Below are 20,710 nucleotides of genomic sequence, written 5' to 3'. Positions count from 1 at the left end.
GAAGAGTGTTGAAGTCCTTCCCTGAAGAGGAAGGAGTGGCAGGGACAAGGTGTGATGAACTGACCACAGCCCCTGTCTTCATCCCCCTGTGCTGCTTCAGGGAGGAGGTGAGAAAATTGCAAGTGGAGCTGAGACTGGAAAGAAGGTAGGGGTGGGAGTAGGTGTTGTCAAGATTTGGATTTATTTCTCATGACCCTTCTCTGATTTGACTGATAATAAAGTGAAGTAATGTTTCCCCAAGTCAAATCTGTTTTGCCATGATGGCAGCTAGTGAGTGATCTCTCCCTGCTCTTATCTTGATCAGAGAGCATTTTGTTACATATTCTCTCCCTGTTCATTGGAGGAGTGGAGTGATAGAGTAGCTTTGGGAGGCACCTGACATCCAGCCAGGGTTAACCCACCACACATCATTTATCATCTTAACTTTCACAAAAGAGAGGTGTAGATGCTGCGTAGTTGTCACGGCAAATCAATATTAATGATTATTAGCAAATGCAGTTGCTTCACAGTTCGTGGATTATATTGACAGATGACATTCCAATTTGTTATTGTTTCTCCTCTATATTGTCATAAAAGCCCCAAGGCAGATGTATAAAGTTCCCTTAAAGTTTTAAATTGTTAAGATTGGTATGTACAGACATACAGTTCTCAGGAGAGCTTATGTAAGCAACGGAAATGAGACAACAAAAGATCCTGCAGGAGCGGTGATTATTTCAACATGGATAGAAGTCCATTTTTTCTTGGGCTGATAGATTCCAGGAACATGGCAAAAACGTCACCAAAACTGAAAGGAGGCAGCAGTTCGGGGTGACTGGAGAGGTGTTTTGTACTTATGTCAAGGAAATGTATGCCTGATGGTGTCTAGGTGGGAACAGAAGCATGATCATTGTGTTTGGAGACTGAAGTCATGGAATAGACCCTGCAAATGTGGATGGTTTTAGAGGAAATGCCATTTAGGGTAAAACTTTTGTAGTTTCAGTCATTTAATTTGATTAATTGAGGTCGCTAATAGAAGGAAAATGTATCTGTTCTATGTAGTGGGCAAGAAAGGAGAATATTTACATTTTGAAAATGTATAAAAAGGAAAATCATGTTTTAGCTATGTGCATTAGAAGACAGACTTGCCCACAACCTAGAAAAAATATAAAACATTAATTCTTCCATTAAATCAGAGGTTGAGTGATAACAAAGGAAAATCACCTGAGAAAAACAGCTTTCACGATGAAGTGACAGGAGTGTTGTTCTTACTCTTTCTGGTTGGTGTCCTAGGTGCTATTCTTCATTTAATTAAGAAGAAAATTATTTCCGTCCTTGTGGCTAACAAAGGAATTATTCAGAGAATAGTTTCCTTACTTCTTAAGTCACCTGCCCGTGATTTTATTCATTCAATAAAATGTCATCTGCATTGCAATCCCTTCTTGTCCACTAAAGAGAAAAAGGTATGGCAGCATTACCACTTTATTGCACTGCAAAATTAGGACTGATTCCAGATTTTTGCTGGCATTTTTGAGCTCAAGATCATATCCTGTACTCTGGATAACTAATACTCTGCAGTGTCCTGATAGAGCGTCCACGAGAACAACACTGGCTCTCTGAAAATGAGGCAGCACAGAGCACTAACACTGGCTATTTCTCATGTTCCCATAGGAACAGCTTAGGGATTTGCAAGATGAATCCAGGGTAAAATGTTTTGTGAAGGCAGGAAGAGAAGCTCTAATCTTGCTCCCAGTTCCCCAGACCTTTGCATTTCTTAGATATTTGTCATTGTCATTACTTAGCAAAATGACAGTGCTCTGCTTGTTGTTATGGCAACCCTAGGAAAGGAAGGCAGCTTTTATGCAGTGGCATTGGAAGGCAAGCACCAACATCTTGTTTGTCAGAGAGCAGCATTACATTGCATATTGCGGTGTTACCAGAGCTTCATTTGTCTGGAACAGCACAGCTGTGTTAGGCCAATGTAAACAGAACTGCAGGGATCAATCCCTCTGCTGCTGGCTCCTGCTGTGAAAGGAGGAAGGGGAAGTGTTCAGTGATGATGAGGAGGGTGCAGAAGGCAGAAGTTGAAGTGAGCATATGAATGAGAAGGTGAAACAGGCAAAACAAAGTTCAGAGTCTTCATAGCAGTTTAGTTGACTGATATAAGACATCAGCTTCCTCTAACAGAAGGCTAACACTGCCACAGCAGGTGAAAGATATTTGAATACTGTGTGTCTGCTAAGATCAACAGTATTGGCAGCAAACCACTCTGGTTTCACCTGTCTAAATGTCAGTGTTTAACTGGTAGTTCAACTACCAAAACTAGCTGAATGATTCAAGTTTACCTCAAGCAATCCTGTGAGATTTGTCAGTGTTTGACAGCATCTCCAGCAGCACAGCTGTTACTTGAGTTTACCCTTATCCAAACATCAATAGTTTTATCTTTGTCCAACCTGTGTGAAGAAGGGAATCATTCTGGCGCAAAAAGAGATTCTGGATACTGAGATTTCTTTTAAAGCTTTCAGCATCCACTCAGACTTGGAGTCTGTGGGAGCTTTGGAAGCTTCAAAATTCAGAGGGGAATTGTGACAGAATCTTGCAGCCAACTCATGATGCTGGCCCAAGGGAAGTGCTAGGAGGGAGAAGACAGGAATGACAAATCTGTAGAACTGCTTTATCATCACCCAAAACAGTTTTAAGTGCCATACTTTGGACTCAGGCTAATGTTGAAAGCCATTTATGTCCTAATGAAATTACTTCTATTTAAGTCAGTCATTTAGAATGTGAAGGCATCTGTTTGGGACTCTACACCTTTTGTTTCTAATGCTTTGATGATAGTTCTGGTATTTTGGATCATCTGGGTTACTTCTGCATTACTTTCATGGCTGATAACAGGAACTTATGCAGTTCCTGGTGGTTAAAAGTTTTGGTAATGTATCAGGGGGGCTCAATTCTCACCATTTTTACAAGGCTTGGAAATAAAATTCTAGTGCAGGTTTAGCTGTGTAAATTTCACGGCTTCAGAAGACTCATGATTTTTACCTGTAACTTGTATTAGTTGCTATGTCAAAGCATGTAGCGGACCTGCTTGCTAAAAGTTATGAGAGTATATTTTGGACAAAGAAGATCAGGTTATGGTGCATTTAGAGCATACATTTGAATTAAAACTTGGAGGTGATATTGCTGCAATGTTTTTATTCCTTTTCACATGTGGGGAGCTCTTCTCTGTTCTCCCTTCTCTCTGGAACAGCATATAATTCACTGATTGCTCTGTGCCTGACATAGCTGAACTCAATTTAAACCAGATGCTTTGAAAAGAAGTTCAGAGAGTGCCTTACCTTGCCAGAAGGAGACAGCTCTCATTTTGATATCTTCATTACATTCAGGTCCAACAGTAGTGAGGCCACTGCATTTATTAATTGTCTTATCTGTCTGTCTAACTACTTTATCATAGTATAAAGGTTCATTTCTGTCTCTCCTGAGAAAAAAATATCCAACTAAAGCAATGCTGCTATTCATTTATATGTATTGTTGCTTCCTGTGGCATGAATGGTGGCACTTGTGTGACATTATAGACAATTCAGAAAAACTGCTGCTTGAGTAACTCCAGATTTCTCTGCTGTTGGGATATTGCCCAGCTGCTTGATTTTAATTGCTTCCTCAGGTCGGAAAAGAAAAAAAAAAAAGGAAATGCTTCTAACTGGTAGATTAGTCCAGACATATCATCAAAATAATGCAGCTTCTCTTAGGGTTCAGCGGTGTTTCTGATGACTCTTATTGTGGTTATTTTCAAGACACCTGTCTCCTTTTTTACTTACTGACAAATTATCACCCCAGAAAAGAATGAGCTGTCTCATCCATTTTAATCTGCTTTTTGGCATAAAACCCTGTAAAAACAGTTTTACCTGAGGACATGCTGCTGTTGGAGATTGGGGGCTGTGCTGTGTCCTGTTGTTCTGCTGCAAGGTTGACATTCTCCAGGAAAAGTGATAAGAAGCATCCATTAACTCTTCAGTCGCTACAGATGCTTGCTTAGTGGACATAAATTGGAGCCTTCAAGGACTTTGAAAGTTGGCACAAGAGAGGGCCTTATATCTAGGCTCAGGAAACAAGTAAGCTTTTAAAATCATAGCTACATAATAGATGAGTAGCCCTTTAGGTTTTCAAATGCAAATTAATTTGGTTTGAGTTCCAGGTCTGTAGATACTGTGAAGTAACACATAAGTAATAATGTTCTTAATAAGATCTGTCTTCTCTGATAATTAAATCTGTTTACTTTACAGTATTTAAAATGCAGATATCCTTTGTTCACAAAGTTTGTCAAAGAACAGCAAAATGCTTATTTAAAAGAAAATGTTTTTTAAAAAGCCCACTTTTTTTTGCTGAAAGCATGTGAGGTTCTTGCAAGAGAGTAGATAGATATTTTAAACAACATTATAAATTACCTTGTCCTTCACATTTTAAGTTAAAAAAAATATATTTTGTACATCTGACTGCTTTCCATTACCCGCTTTGGAAATTTCCAGCTTGCCTGTTTTGGGGCACTTCCGTCTCTTGGCAATAGAAAATCATTTATTTACCTGGCAAGAATGGACAAGGCTGTGTTTCATAATCTTCAGGGCAATTTGGGGGTATATTTTCTTGGTCACCCATTGTATGTCCAAATACCCTCTGGCATCTAATTTTTGAAGTCAGACCAGGTTACACAACCAATTTCTAGCAACATGCCCTCACAGCTGACCTGTTCTGGGCAGGAGGTTTGATCAGAGACCTCCTGAAGGCTCTTGCAATCTGAACTATCCTAGTCTTACATCAGCTAGCAAACTGGATCTGTGAGAGAGGAGTAGCCTCCCACCTCTCCCAAAATAGCTCATGCTGGTATGCACAGTAGTTTTGTGCCAAAGGCAGTGTAATTTCCATCACCTTTACTAGTACAGATGAACAATGAACCAAATGGTTACACTTTTAGACACACACAGGTGTAAAGTATGGGCATTCCCCCTCTCACTTCCAGAGAGAAAAAGCTCAGAAAAGGTCCTTCTCTATCTCTCCATAGGTACAAGTGTGTCATTTTCTACCCCATGAATGCTTTTATTGCCATTAAATGTTACAAAATGTCCAAGAAGTTTTGCTGTTCTAGTGGTAGATTGTATCTGCTCTCCAGCTTTCTTACTACATGGATGAGATTTCAGTGCTCAGTTAAGGAGAGTTTGCATTTTCAGCAATTACATTTAAGTCAAATCTTCTGTGGCGTGTCTTGGCAAATTTTTTCTATACAGAGAATACAAAACTATATGCTTTACAGAGAATACAAAACTATATACTTTACAGAGAATACAAAACTCTGTATAGTTTGTCTTTGTGCAGCTTTGTCACACTGATGGCTAGGCTCTTTCTGCAAAGCAGATTTGCTTGCATCTCCTCCAGTTTTAAGTCTCAAGCATACTAAGTCTCCTCCCAAATGATGCTGCATTCCTGTTGTTTGAGTGAGCTGGTCTAGTCTCCTAGCGTTGAGAAAGTACCAAGAAGCCTGAGTGTCACCTGAGCTTACTTTCAGGTTCTGCACAGATCAGATGCTGAAAGAACATGCATCCCATTGTCTCTCTCTTTTTTCTTTTCAAATTTTCCTTTCTCTTAAAAGTTGCAGTCATGGCCTGATCATGACAATGTTCCGTGCAGAGGGAGCTGCAAATTGCATATTTTGTGAAAGGTGGTGTAGTCCATATTATTCTCTTTGTGTCAGAAATCCATTTCTGAAAACAGTGAACTGTTAATTTTCTTGATGAAAAATACTGTGGAAAGCAGATTGGCAAAGTCACTGATGCTGGAATGTAGACTCCATACCTGTCTAATACATCTCTCTGTTGTTGTAAATAGGTTGAGATTTAAAATGTCTGAGTGAACATCAGACTTTTGGCATTTCACAGTGTTTCTTGAGCATGAGCCCCATTTTTTGAGGTGTTATCTGCCAGGTTTCCATTGACTCTCTGGCTGTATTACTAGGAGGGACCTGTTGTTCAGAATCTTCCCCCAAGTGTGGGTTGATTATGCTTCCGTAAACACCAGAGTGCTTTCACAGGGCTTGATTTTAATAAAACCAGTTGTTGATGAGGTGTTCTCCTCTTCTCTGTTCCTGGAAGACTCTGGTGACAGTGCTGTTCTGTGTGAAGGGAATGTGGGAGTTTTGCCCTTAACAGCTGATTTAGGTTTTTAAATTAAACCTTGAAAGTGGACACAGTTGCATACTTCTGTACTGGCACGTGTAATATCAGCATCCACACCTTCGAACTCCATTGTTCTCATGTGTACTGAGTACTTCTTGCAGGACTGAGCATCTTCACAGCAGATTGTACTACCTGGGCTTTTAGCCTTCCACTTAATATTTGTTTGGAGATTCCCCTTATTGCTACTGAGATATCTATTCCCATCTTACTACCTCTCACTTAAAGACTATCAGTAAATATTTCAGGAAGGTACCCATCTATCCTTCTTGCATGGGCAAAATCTACTGTAACCTCATTTTTAATTTTAAACAAGGGTGGTGTAGGTGAATGGGAGGTAAAAGGTCGTTTCTCCAAAATTGAAAGAAAGGAGATTATGTATGGATTATTAGAATACACAGCTTGCATTTGCCTTTCCTTCCAACAAGCACAGTAATACATGTTATCACATAACCCTTTGAAACAGAAGCTCTAGAAAGATGAAACAAAGGAAGCCACAGATTTTAAGCGCTGTTGTAAAACTTTAATAAAAAAATCAATAGAAGTCTGTTGATACGTCTTATGAAAAATTACTTGCAGATTAATTTCCTTGAGCTGAGAAGCTTTAAATGAGTACATTAACAATTCTGTTTTCACACCTCCATGAATTATGCTCAAATGATGCCCAATTGTTGTTAAACAACATAAAAATTTGATATGTTGTCAGTCCCATTGCACAAAGCAGCACAGTCATTTTCTCAGCCAATTTCTGCTGCAAGCCCAGCACTAGGGAATGGAATAACACAAACAAGGTAATGAGTTTTAAACTAATTATGAGGTGACAACAGTATAATTGAACATAAGATAATGAGTGGAAAACTAACGTTCATCAAATGGTTTTCTCAGCCTTAGAAATTGCTTTTCTCAGACTTAAAAATTGTCAGATGTATTGATGTAGAGACCTCTGCCAACTGCTGAATGGTCAAGAAAACTGTTTCTATGCATAGCAGTGATTAACAGCTGACAAACAGCAATTTTTTACAATTTTAAATCTTCTTTATATTTACAGAACTTTGATGGTTTGAGATATTTGGAGCATTTCCATTCGGTCTCTCAGTGTCCATATTTTCATAAGATGGAGGCTTTGGAAAATTGTTTCCTCATTTTTCATGCAGAACTTCCTTCACCTTTGCAGAACCTTACCCTGAGAGGTGCTCTGTGTGCCAGAGTGTTCCTTATGGTCATGCTGTGTCAAGGAGCCCATGACTTAGCCCTGCTCACCTTTCCTCTGCTCATCCCGATGTCTCCAGCTTCCCTTCAGGCAAATGCAGCTTTGGGGCCTTGCTGCCTCCCCAGGGTCACTCCTCAAGTCTGATGTAGAGTTGCCAGATAACTGAAAGAGAACAAAGCCCAGTTTCAGGGTTTAGGGTGTTTTTCAGCTGCACTTAGTCACTATAAACACCAACACGAAAATTAAGGTTTGATAAATCTTCAGGATTTTTTAATGCAATTCAAGTGTTTGCATTGTAGCTAGCAGATGGAGGTATAAAATAGTAAAAGAATATTGCAGGCTTGCTCCAGTGGTGGGATTTTGATTCCTTGTAGTGACTGTACTTCCAGAATGCTTCTACCCCACTTGTGGTCTGTGTTTTCATGTCCTCTACAAAAACTCTTGCTGTGATGCAGTTTTCACTGAAGAGAGCTAAACCCTCTACCCTCATGTGCTAATCCATAACTTGAACAAAATGTTGTTTCACCCTTACATTCTAAAGCATTGTGGGTTGCCCGTACCTAATTTCCAGATGCAGTGGAAATCTTTGGGCACAATGTGATGGAGCCATCTTTTGTCTAGATGGTAACAGAATTTATTTTTAACTGTAGCCTGAATACCTTTATCTGTAGACAAATTGCTGACCTGCCATGATCCTTTGTACCTGAAGTGTACACTCCCAGCTTTTGTACGAGCATCCTGACAGAAGGAATTGATTTGCTTGATTCCTGATTAAAATGAGATCTGAAGGCAGCCGAGAGGGTTTCTGGGGAACCTGTAGGCAGGTTGGCTTTCAGAGAGGCCATGGCACAAATCCACACAGCACAGCCATACGGGGTGGATGTGCCTGTGAAGAAAGCCTTAAGCAAGGGGCTGGTGGGAGGGGGGCATCTGAGCAGGGTGAGCATGCATGGGCCCTGTGGCATGTTGTCCCTGCTGCTGTGACAGCTGCACGCTGGCAGCAGGAGCTGGGGGCACTGCCAGAGGGGGCTGATGGCAGATGCACTGGCAAAGGGGACCTGTGGCCACTGAGTGGTGTGCATGTGGGAGGGCATGAGGTTGTTCTTAAATAAATATTGCATTTCTTACATCTTACATGAATTGCCAGGCACAGATATGTAGTGTCTTGCTCGGATTGGATTGGATTGTTCAAAATTGTCCATAAGAAATCATGACTTCATATGTCATAACTTTTTTTTCTAAGTGTTGAAGATAAAATTTTATCAAACACAGATTTTTTTCCAACTTTATCAGGAAGTATGGCAGTAGTTTTGGGAAAGGGTATGCTTTTATTAAAGTCATGAGGAATTCAAAGAGATGCCCTGCATATTTCTTCTCTTGGACTATGACACTCCATAAATAGCATCTCATTGAGCTACACATCTGAAAAGGCCAGCAGAAGAGATCAGACTCAGTTGTTGTGACTATGAATATGTGTCAGATTTATCACCTAGAGTCCTTCTCCAGTTTCTACTCTACACTTTTATGATACTGTTAAGCATTGCCATTTTTCTGCAGAATTTGATAATGTCAGACAAAGAAGTAGCAGTTGTTAAGAAGAAAGAAGTATTGCTCTTTGACATGAAGGTGTACTTGAGAAAGAACACAATAATTTGGTCCTTATTTATGTACTAGTATTTTTAGAGCTGCCTTCTACATGCACCTATGTTCCTATGCCTGTTAATGAGAGACCTGTGTTTAAGGTAATGAAGCATGAGAAACATTGCTTGTGTCTTACCACTGGAATGCTTGGGCAGGCTTGTAGAGGAATGAGTGATAAAGGCAGGGGCAGAACTCAGGCACAACTCTCCTTGGTGTGAACCAGTTCCCTCCATGGAAACTGGTTTATAACCAACAAAATTATGCAGAATCTTCAGAAGAATTAGTTGTTCTACAGCAAGGACATGTTGTAATCAGTAGTATTTAAATGTTTTATATGTTTCAATAGATATTTTATCTGCTGCAGTGCTGATTGTTTAGCTTTGACAAGATTGTATTGATTAAAACTTTTCAGTGAATGTTTTCACAGCTATGTCAGTGCATTAGATCAAGTGCTTTGTAAACATTTCCCTGAAGCCATTCTGATTTCAGGTCCCTATTACCAAGCAATGCAGTTCCACTTGTCCAGTGGCTCATATAATTCCAGAAGGTATCTGGAGCATGTTTGTGTTAAGTCAGCTATGAAAGTAGATGTACAAAGAAGAGCTGTTACTTACAAAGAGCTGGGTGTGCTAGCTGCATCAGCCTGATCTATTTGTATTACTGTATTGAGTGTGAAATTTAAATACCCTTAATAATGAAAGCAATATTTGGTAAGATTTGTGTTCAAATATTGGGGTTTTTTTCTCCTTCTAGATCCGTTTCAGCTCCTTACGAAAAGTGAACCTGCCAAGGAACAGACGGCTCAGCCAGCTTTGGCTCGGAAACCCACTGTAATCCGAATCCCAGCTAAACCTGGGAAATGTAAGTTCTTCACCCAAATGTCTGAGAAATGTGTTAGAAAACCATTTCAACTGGAGCTTAAGTGATTTGCTGTTTAGTAGCTAATATCAGCTGCCAGAGGAATCCCGTGGCATGGTTTGACAAGTCAGAGGAGCCAGCCTGAGAGCTGTGGTGGGAGGCAGAGGTAGGTGAGTGTTCCTCTCTCCCTCCTGCCTCCTTGAGTTTGATGTCTCATACCTGATGGAGCTAATGCATAGCAGAGGTGGAACCATTTGTAGGGGCAGATCTACAGGCTGGAAAGGAAGACTTGGAGGAGACCCCTGCAGCAGAAGCAACCTTGTTTTGTCTGCTAAACCATATTCTGGAGCTGAACCTTTGGCCTAACTGACTTTGGTGCTGACCTTAACTGAGGTTTAGTGCTGCTCCCAAGCTTTCTTGTCAAAAAAAAACATTGGTGCATTAAACTTTCCTTCAAATACAACTTGGTGGGGATGTTTAGCATAGTTTTCATCATTTAAATCAAAAAGTTCCTTTGATCCTTGCTAGTTTTGAAATCTGTGGCCATTTAAGCAAGAATGTTTAGGGTAGCAGTTTAAGGGAATAAAAAGAGGCATGTGAGAATAAGGATGCAAAAACCTTCTGTGTTCAATTTTGCATCAGGGTCCTGACTGTAGTTTTCTGAGAGTCGCTGTATTCCTAAAGCCTGCCACCTCTAATCTTTTGCAGCTTTACAAATGACACTGACAGCGTCTCAGAGTGGAAATTTATCAGTGAGCCACAAGGTCTTTGTGTTGGTCTTTGTATGCTGGAGTGTGTACTTGCAGAATTCTGTTTGGCCTTATCTTTGATCCTCGGAGCTTAGGGAAAAATATCAAAAGATAGCTCTTAAAACTCATGTTTCAAAATCATGTTTTGCCACATTTAGTAGGTGTACAGTCAACTTGTGGTAACTGTATGGCCAGATGGGATTTCTCAATAGCAGTTTCACTCATTATTTCCCATCTCCCCCTGTCACCAACCCACTGTTAAAATGCTCAATTTTCTTTTCCTCTGCATGTGTAAGAAATGCAGTGGAAATTATTTTAAAATGTAGATTAAAGACTGCAGATAAAGCTGTGAGGAAAAGTCTTTCTGCTAATACCTGATTAAAAAGAAAAGTTTTTTCACTTGGAAGAATATGTCTGTAAAGAAACTATGACATAATTCTTCTCTATAAAGGAAATTTTAATTACAATTAAAACTAAAATTAAACAAAAAGCCAACCAACTACCTGACATTTTTTTCTTTTTCCTTTTTTTTCGAGATGGATACCCTTTTGAACTTAGAGATAACTGAGCTCTTGCTGCTCTCTAGTGGTAATTGAAATTTCCACAAAGGGCTGCCGGTCCTGTACTTAGCTACAAACAGCAGGAGGTTGTGAAGGACTGCCTGCCTTATGGGAATCAGTGGTTGGAAGATTAATGGGGTAGGGAGGAACAGAAGCATATTCCAAGAAAACAGAGTAGCCTTTTGTCAAATAGGAGCTGCTGCAGAAATGTAACCTGTTAAAAGTTAAAAGAGGAGAACAGTACAACTGGGCCAAAGTAAAAATTGATATAGTAGGGTTTACATTGTTAAGGGGCCACATAATCTCAGTACAGGGGAGACTTTCGCCATCTTGTTTATTGAGGAGATAAATTCTGTCAGGGACCAGGAAAAACTGAAAGCCCCAATAAACAAACAAAACAAAATAACACAAATTTTTAAAACCCTCCAAAACTGGCCCACCCAGCACTACAAAAAAAGGGACAGAACTGCTTAAGAATTTGAACTCCAGTGAAGTTTTCAGTTAGGACTAGCATTTTTGTTGAGAAGTGGTTAGAAAGGAAACATCAAAGTTCCACTGCAATTATTACACATAGAAATCACTGAAAATAACACCTGACTTCGAGTTCTTGGGGATTTTTTTCTGTTGTTCTTCTAGTTCCTTTCATTCTGAACTTAAAAAGAGTAAGGGAGAGGAAATTTGGCTATCTGTGTATATAGCAGGATTGGAATTGGTAAATAAATGTTTAATGCTTTTTTATCAGTAAGATATGATAAAAAAAGATTTCTTTTGGAATTACTGCCAGGTCGTGGTTTTACTTTTCACCCATTGCAGTACCTTAGAAAAGTAAAAGAAAAATGAACTTTTTTTCCCCATGCCTGGTCACTGCCAACACAGTAACTGTGAGCTTCTCCTAAGAATTGAACTGATCCCTTGAACTAAACTGACCCATTTTTAAACATCACAGCAGTGTTTTACGTAATAGTAATGCCACAAAGGTGTTGAAAATAAACAACACTGCTCCTTTCTATGTGTTGTTTCTTTGTTGAGAGTAATTTTTGTGAAATGAGCAACTGTTTTGTTTTGAATAGCATCTCTTCTCCTTTTTTTATTTTTGTCATTAGTCTATAAATGTCCAGGCTGTCTATACATGTCCAGGCTGTCCAAGTTCAGCTGGAAGTCAGAAGAGCTTAAGTGTTTGTAGGTCCTTGTATGAAATTAATTTTCTTGTTATACAAACAGATTGTAAAATAGATGACATGGTTCCAATATATAAAGACAAAATGTTTGGTAAATATGCTGGTAAAACCTGTCCAAGTACTTCCCAAGTTTCAATGGCAGAGACACTGAAAGCAAATGTTATATATTTAGAAGGGTTTTCTATTCTTTATTGAGCATGAGGACATCATCACTCTTCCCTAGTAAGATTGGTAGTGTTTCCTCTCCCATGTCTAAACTTGCTTTTCTCATTAAAGACTACCTGGCAACTTCCATCTCTTGTTTTCTGTCATCCTGAATTTTGTAGCAGGCAATAATTTATTTTCTTGCCTTTACCTTTCTGGAGATTCTTCCATCCAAGTCTCCTGATCTTTCAGGGTTGCTTGAAATAACCCTCAGCTGTTTTCCAGCCTGAAGGATATTCCAGGAGCTGACAGCTGAAAAAAAAAGTGAGCCAGTTTAGAAATGTGGTGATGGCGTTTCAGGGTATCCAGTAATGAATCTGACATTCCAAGGGTAGAAACTCTTCTACTCATCTAATATTATATCACCAAATATTGCAGCTGAAACTATGAAATTATTTGCTGGTGTCCTTAGATTAAAGTGAAGATCCATTTTGCAGGATGGGAAGTACTCCTGAATTCAGCCTCAGCGTTAGGATGCTCCTCTCCTGTCCCTTTTCCCTTCACTGCTCTTTAAGTGGTTCTTCCCTTTGGCTGCTTCCAGAGGAGGGAAGTTGCATTCACACAAAAAATGTCCCAAACAAAAGTGGATTCCTTTATCTATTGTTGATCCACATGAAGAGGGTATTAATTAGACTTTCATTTGGGATTTTTTGTTTGTTTTTTACAGCTTTAAATGACAACCCACATAGCCCTCCTCCACTTCCTGCTGAAAAGCCTATTGGGAACACATCCAATATCACAGTGGGAAAACCCAGCAGTGGTGACCTAGTGAAAAAAGGGGTAAGTTAGAACTGTTTTCCTGTATCACAGCATTGTCTGCTTTGGTTAAAAGATCTCTTGTGATCCTCAAGCATTTGTAAAGTTAGTTGTTTGAAGGACCAGAAGATGAAAACAACTACTCAAAAATATAAGGCTTTTTTCTTTTAATTCTGTTCTCTAATTAATTAGGTAATTTAGACTGCTGTCAGTTTTTGAAAAAGACTCTGACAATTTTACTAAGCTTTGATCACATCTTCAATTTTCTGTATTCGTCATCTGAAATCATGATTCTGCAAGTGAGTGTCAAAAGTATTGCAAAGTGGCTCAAAGTCCAGTGGGATTTGCATGGGAAATGTTGTCAGTGTTGTGCTTTAGAAATGTATTTTTTTACCTTCTTGCACACAATTTCTCTTGGTATCTCTACTAATTTGCAGGCAGAGGAAACTTTTCTGTAGAAGAATGAAGCTTGCTTTTTTTCAGCTCTTCTGCTGAGTAGAACCACCTATTTTGGGAAATAAGGCTCTGCTCCTTGCTCCGGGGCACATACATAGTAATGGTAGGCATTGTAGCTAAATGACATTTGACACAGATTTTCAAAAGGGAATTAAACTAGAAAATGACAGTAAAATTTACAAATATTGAGTTTTCTGATGACAGGAATGGCAGAGAATCTTGTGAAAGCCCCAGACAGGAAAAGATCAAATAAAATTAAGAGCCCTTACTAGATGGATGCTGCCAACAAATGCCTTTGTAGCTACCTTTGCTATTAAGATAAAAGATATTAAAATGTTGTCATTGAAAAGGCTGTTCAGAGAGGTTCCACCTTTTCTGAATAATGCTGAAAAAATAATTTATGAAACAAGACATTAAATGACATTTTATGCAGTAGAACTACAAAACTTTTACAGTGTCATCCAGGCTATTGTGACAGACGTGTGTACGCTTCAGCTTTTAGGGAAAGGTTGTATTGAATCCACTGGAACATTGAAATTGTATGTTTGGAAGGGTAAGAGCTGTACTTCTGAAACTAGTATTGTCAGTGGAAGTGATTAAATGGCAACAGCAAAAATCGTTGCCCATAAGCAGCAGTTGGCACAGATTTCTTCCTTTTCACACAGAAGAGGAAAATTTTTGTTATGAAGATAACATCCTCATCTGAAAGTGGCGGGTTGTTTTCTTTCTAATAGGGTCATTTAATCAGAACATGAAATTTGGGAACTCAATCAAGGCTCAGATTTTATCACAGAATATATCTGGGTGTTTTCTAGATGAGATAAATCACAGAAATTGTTTGAGTTTCAGGCATATTCAAGCAGCTAATTAAGTAAACAAGACTGTTCAGACCTGTCTCGAAGTACTGGTTCAGAAAGGGTTCCTTTGAACCCAGATTCAGCAGTCTGATTTATGATGCTGTTCCAGAAGCAGCTGTGCTTGTTCCCCAGAGCTGGCAGAACTCTCTGGCACTGGGATGAAAACGAGCAGCAGGAGGCAGTAAGGATGGTCACTTGTTAATCCATCCCTGTGGTCCAAGCCCTTCAGACATGGCACATGTCCTCCTCTCTGACTGCTGCATGGGGTAATCTCTGGCAGGGCAGCATGGGCAGCTGGGAGGAGTGATGCCTTAATCTGCCAAAGCAAGATTCACTGGGATTTGTCTGTGAGATCTCTAGCAAACATATTTTGATGCCTTCTTTAATGGGAGCTAATGTTGTTTGCAAGAGATGCTGTCCTGTGTGAGTTGCATTAATGTCATGTTTTCTGCTTTAAGCCTGTTCAAAGTGTTCCATGTGTCAAAGTTAAATCCAAGTTGATAAAGCAAATCCTTGTGGGCAGTGTAATTGTACAGTTGTATGACTCTCCTGGAATTGGCTCTTAAGTCCTTACTGGCATGTAGTAGGAAAGGAGGGGCTGGGTCATACTTAATGCACAATTGAAACTATGTTTCAGGTGGTAAATCAGCTTATTTGCCCTCCATATTTTTCTCCATATCCAACAACACTTTAAAATTGCACCATAATTCTTACTACTTTACTCACAGACCTCCAGAAATTCTTGTTTTTCATGTCCATATGATATAATTTGATATAAGAATTATATAATTTAAACAGATTTTTTATTTTCCTTAGGCTTAAAGAAATGTCTTTTTTCTTTTGAATGGTTGTAGGAGTTGGATCACTCAGAACAAGGTGGAGTGCCTCAGCTAGAACCTCTACTACCCCCAAGGTGAGTGTGGTTCTCCAAAAGCCCTTAAAAGTGCTGTTTCTAAATTCATTTGCATAGTTAATCTCAGTGTAGACACTATTGACTCCAGCCATAGCTCAATAGTCTTGGCTGGGCACTCTGCTCACTAATAAATAGGCAGGACCAAGTTGGTAGCTGTTTAATACTTGTTTGTACAGTATGGTATGAGCAGGGAGATTATAGGAGAGCAGCTGTTTGACTTTTCAGCTAATGTACAGTGGCTGCTGACAGTCATTCCTTTCTGAATCTTTAACCTTTTCACCCACAGCACTTGCACTTGTGGTGGCATTTGGGTGCTGAAGGAATGGAGGTGGCAGATGATGCCACCCTGAAAAGGGCAGATGCTGGGCCAGCAGCTTCCCAGAAGCGCTGGCTACTCTATACACTTTGGACCTAAAATGCAGGTGTAGGACCAATGATAACCTTGGGGGTTTTTATTCTTGTGAACCAAAAAGAAAGAATGTCTCCAAGGGCAAAAGTTGCTGGACCAGCCTTTAATTCATGTTCATCAATGCCAGAGACACAGTGGATAGAGATCTGGCATTGACTGGCCAGCCCATGGTGGGTATCTCAGTGTTTGCATTCTAAATCTGTGAGTTTAAACACAAGGGTTTGCTCTGTTGTGTTAGGACAAGAGAATCTTTCTGTTATTGAAATGAGTCTATCAATAATAATTAATATTAATTAACAGGAAAGACCATGGATGTGCCACAAGGAAACACCTCATTTACTGGCTTGTTCCTTCCCCACATTCAGTTTAGCATAACATTCCTGATTCTTATGTGGGTCTCTGGGACTGCAGTAAATATTTTCTTCTAATCAAATGGATTTTTGATTTATTTTAAGTAAGCAGTAAAATAGTTCATTGAATTGCTTGTTAGGGTCTTCTTGTTTAGTTAAGTTGCTTTAAAAATGTGTGAGTCGGTCTGTTTACAGATTTAAAGTAGTTTAACTTGGAATATCCCCTTTTGTCAATATTAAAAATGCTTACTTTAAGATGAGGCCAAGAAAAGGGAGAGATGGATGATGATGAGAAGTGGAAAATTTTTTTGACATTTAAAAATTGTTCCATACTCAAATAGTAACAGAGAACTCTTATCAGGATCGTTAGTAGAGCACTAGTATCTTCTCAAGTGATGGGTGACACTCACAAAATGTGTTAGAATGATACTTCAAAGATCCATCAATGCACACTTGTTGGGGTTGATAATTTTTGCAGACCCTTGAGGATTATACATGAGCAAATAATTATGCTGAATTACATTATATGAAACAAAAAACCAGTTGTAGCAGAAACTTGCAGTATCTGGTTGAAGATCTCCCAATAACAATCAAATGATACTGTAATTTTGGAATATTGCTAGTAATATTAATTGCCATTAAATATTACTACTGTCACTTGCTAGTCTCTGATTTTGGTTTCTAAACTGCTTGTCTGCTGGTAGGAGTGGGAGACCTCTGTCATTGCCAGAGAACTTGAATATTTTCACCAGTGTTTTCTTTCTGTGGTAGACATCTGTTGCATAAAAAATAGTAAATTCTGCTATTGATGGCAGTGTGCAAAGTGGTGTGGTATGTCATGAGTTTCATCAGAGTCACTTCAGGTAAGTGACATCCCAAGGAATGAGCCAGGTTGATTCCTGAAGACCAGCTTTCACAAAAGCTGTCCAATAGCAGAACTTCATCCTGCAGCAGCTACAAAGAAAGCTCTTTCTGGAGGTGGATTGCTGAAACAAATCCTCCTTGTTTAGTGGTCTCCCCAGAAAGCTGGCAGGCTGTTGGAAATATGTAGTCAAAGGATCTGTCTCAGAGCTTGATCATCTGGTCCCATTCAGGATCTGAAGAGTTCATGTATTCCTGGAAAGCTTCGGACACTACAAACAGTGCAGCCCGGGTCATCACAAATCTTGTTTCCTTACTGCACACTCTATCTAGGGTGAAGTGGCAGGCTTATTAATATGTATTTTTCTCTGATGGTTTGCACAAATTTTAGGCCTGTGGATGGAAAAATTGTACCTGCTCGACCTCCCCCACCTAAAAGTGTTCCTGGAAGGCCACCTCCACCAAAATTCTCTGCAGCCAAGACCTCCTCCCAGAAGGATGTTCTGTCGCGATCTAGTTCGGACATCGCTTCTGATAAAAAAACCAACAAGTTCAAGTTGGGACCCAAGAGAACAAAAAGTGCAGTCTTTAAAAATCCAGATCCAGCATTACCTCCTAGACCTAAACCAGGTCATCCTCTCTACAATAAATACATGGTGAGAGTTGAGATATTCTGTCTGAGTACATTGTTTTTATAAAACAGTGCTGGTTAAAATACTAGAAAAAAAAAAAAGGTAGTTAAACCTGCTAAAGTAGGTTAGTATTATGTGGCTTTCAAAGTGCATCTAGCAGCATAATCTTCCTTAGAAATTGCTAGTAGATAAATAGTAATAAGTCCTGTAAGGCAATACTGGAGAAAGCAATAAATACATGTAAAGTATAGACCTGTGTGGTGCATTTCTGTGTATATATGTAATTATATTATCTTTAATGCATAGCTCTTGGGGCTTGGGAGTTCTTTTTCCAGTCACCGGTTCTGAATACTTTTTCAGTGAGATTATGCTGAATAATTGCATTTTTATATTGGTTCAGCCATACATATCAAAATGCTTAGGAAAATTGGGGAAGCATTGGAACTTATAAAGTAGTTGACCTTATTTAATCAAGCTTGCAAAGTGTGAGGAATATAAGATTGCAAATCTTATATTTTTCATGCTATTGATGCAATCCTTTTCATTCTAAAAATGGTTTTGGTATTGTATGTGTTATTAGGGAATTTTAAATACAAATGGATCAACACTACAAATAAAAACAAAGAAGGTCTTTCCCCAGAAACTTGAAACTGGTCAGTGATAGAGCTGATGACTGCTTGAACTGGTGCTCTTGTCAAAAAAAGCAACCACTCAGCCATAGCATGAGCAGCATCAAAATTCCATCAGCATGAAGTGGAAACTTTCTGTTGGCACCTTTTTGATCTTTCACTTTTGCATTTAGAGTTTTGTGTATGAGATTTTTTTTCTGTAGGAGATCATTAGTAGTTTCCTGCCCTGAAATCTTACTGTCAATGGAAAAATTCCTCCCAGGGTGTTTTTCTAGTGCCCTCCATGACAAATGAATATATTTCTGCATCAGAGTGTCTTTCTGAATATCTTGTAGTGTGTGGTGTGATACCAGTTAAGTGTCGAAGACACTTTTAAAGGGAGTGACACCCCCTGAGTTTCTCAGAGTGTCAGTTCATATCACCAGCAGTCTGTTCTGAATGCCTTCCAAAGGAACCTGTCCTCTTCCACTGGACTCCTAATTACCTGTAGTGGATGGTTTAAATAGTTCAGTCATCTGGCTATTATCACTTGAAGTGAAAATCTGAGATGCTTAGAAGCGAAAAAACCTTTTCCATTTGCCTCTGTTTCTCTTCAAGCTGCCTGTGCCTCATGGAGTTGCCAAGGAAGATTGTCTTCCCAGGAACACTGGAGAGCTGTCCTGTAAGGTAAGGTGCTTCTTTCCTGCTGGCTTAAATATTCAATGAACAAGACTTGTTGCAGTAAAGTATCAAATGTTTTAGTCTTCAGAGGTTACACTGAGACATGTAATAGTGATTTATTAAATCCTTGTGTTTCTGTAATCAAAACAAAGCAACTGCCAAAACAAAACCCAATAATGGTGATTTGCCTCATAGCACAGTGATATTCAGCTTATGGAACAGAGCAAGAGTAATTACTTGGAGTGCCAGAAGGGAGAGGAAACTGGTGGAGTTCCTCCATCTCATAGGAAAATAATCACTCCCTTGGCTGAGTATCTGAGAATTAAGCAAAAGATAAGTGAGTACTTTATGAAGTGCTGTACATGGTACATCAGCAAATTGGCTTTGACATACGGACTTGAAAGTATTTTCTTCTCTCTGCTTCTACAGATCCTGACTTGGTTTTAGGGCATGACCCTATTAATATTAAGTAGCTAGTGGAAATTAGAGCTATGAGCAGACTTTTTGACTATTATCAAAAGCCTGTATGACTAAAATAGATTTCTATGCAGTATGTTGTTTTCTTTTGTAATTCAGGTCTTATCTTTGTCTATGTTTGGATTTTTGGTGGGGTTTTTTTTGGGTTTTCTGTGGGGTTTTATGGGGTTTTTTGGGGGGGGTCGTGTTTTTTTTTTTTTTTTTTTTTTGTTGTTTCAGTTTTTTATTTTGTTTTGGGTTTTTTTTGTACATAGTTAATTACTTTGAATGTAATTCACACACCGTCATTGTCATCAGTACAGCCTAAAAATTCCTAGTGGGTGGGACAGAGAAGGTGGCTCAGCATTTTGAATATAATTTCTCTTTATGAAGATGCCACAACAAAACTGTCAGTTCCCCTCAGTGTTACCTTAGTGTAAGCAAAGGCAGAGGGGCTTCCCTGCTCCTCTTGGAATGTTTGTTTGCTGTCCCTGCTGAGTGTGCTGTGGCAGAGTTGGGTGTTCTCTTGAGCAAGGGAGAGTGGCTGGTAGCACAAAGTACCAAGCACCAGTACAAAATTTGTCCACAGCCCTTGCAATGAGTGTTGCTATCAGTGCTCCAGATTTCTGGCCCACAGAGATAGCTGAGGCTTTTTCTGTATTTGGAAAAGTTGCATGACTTCCCTTCCTTTCACTGGCTCAAACGTAGATTTTGGTGAAATGTATTCTTGTTTACACTGGCAAAAGGCATACAGAATTCAAACCCTTTGCTGTGAGACCAATAACCATTTCCTTCTGCAATACCAGAACAACTCTGTGTCCAAAGTCAGAAAATGAATTCAGGAGCACATAACAGAGAATCTGTTAGTATCTTCCATGATTCATAAACTACTTGGATTTATTTGTTGTTGTCAGGATTCAAACCACCCTCCAAAGGTTTCTGACACAAGTGCACCTCATGCTGTAGTCCTGCATGATTTTTCTGCAGGTAAGTAAATGTGAATATTCTGGAAGCATGTTTTACTTTAAGACTTTCAAATGGAAATTTTCTTAGAAATTAGAGCTTAAAAATGGTGTGGAACTCCGTCTGCAAGGTCTGCACATAGAGTTGCTCAAATCAATGGGTTTAGATGTA

General features: G+C 39.3%; 1 protein-coding gene across 3 annotated transcripts in view; it reads left to right on the top strand.

The window, feature by feature from the left end:
- Positions 1–20,710, top strand: part of SH3D19 (SH3 domain containing 19) — an 81,573-nt gene that overhangs the window by 50,903 nt on the left and 9,960 nt on the right. For all 3 annotated transcript variants that reach the window (XM_005486363.4, XM_014266524.3, XM_014266525.3), the window contains 6 exons: positions 9,802–9,909; positions 13,265–13,377; positions 15,521–15,579; positions 17,591–17,855; positions 19,058–19,126; positions 20,491–20,563. In XM_005486363.4, the coding sequence (XP_005486420.3) occupies positions 9,802–9,909; positions 13,265–13,377; positions 15,521–15,579; positions 17,591–17,855; positions 19,058–19,126; positions 20,491–20,563 (687 nt within the window). The remainder of the gene's footprint in view (positions 1–9,801; positions 9,910–13,264; positions 13,378–15,520; positions 15,580–17,590; positions 17,856–19,057; positions 19,127–20,490; positions 20,564–20,710) is intronic.

This window comes from Zonotrichia albicollis, chromosome 5, assembly GCF_047830755.1.
Source record: "Zonotrichia albicollis isolate bZonAlb1 chromosome 5, bZonAlb1.hap1, whole genome shotgun sequence".
Taxonomy (NCBI): Eukaryota; Metazoa; Chordata; class Aves; order Passeriformes; family Passerellidae; genus Zonotrichia; species Zonotrichia albicollis.
Note: the sequence above shows the minus strand (reverse complement) of the source record. Positions and strands in the feature narration are given on the sequence as shown.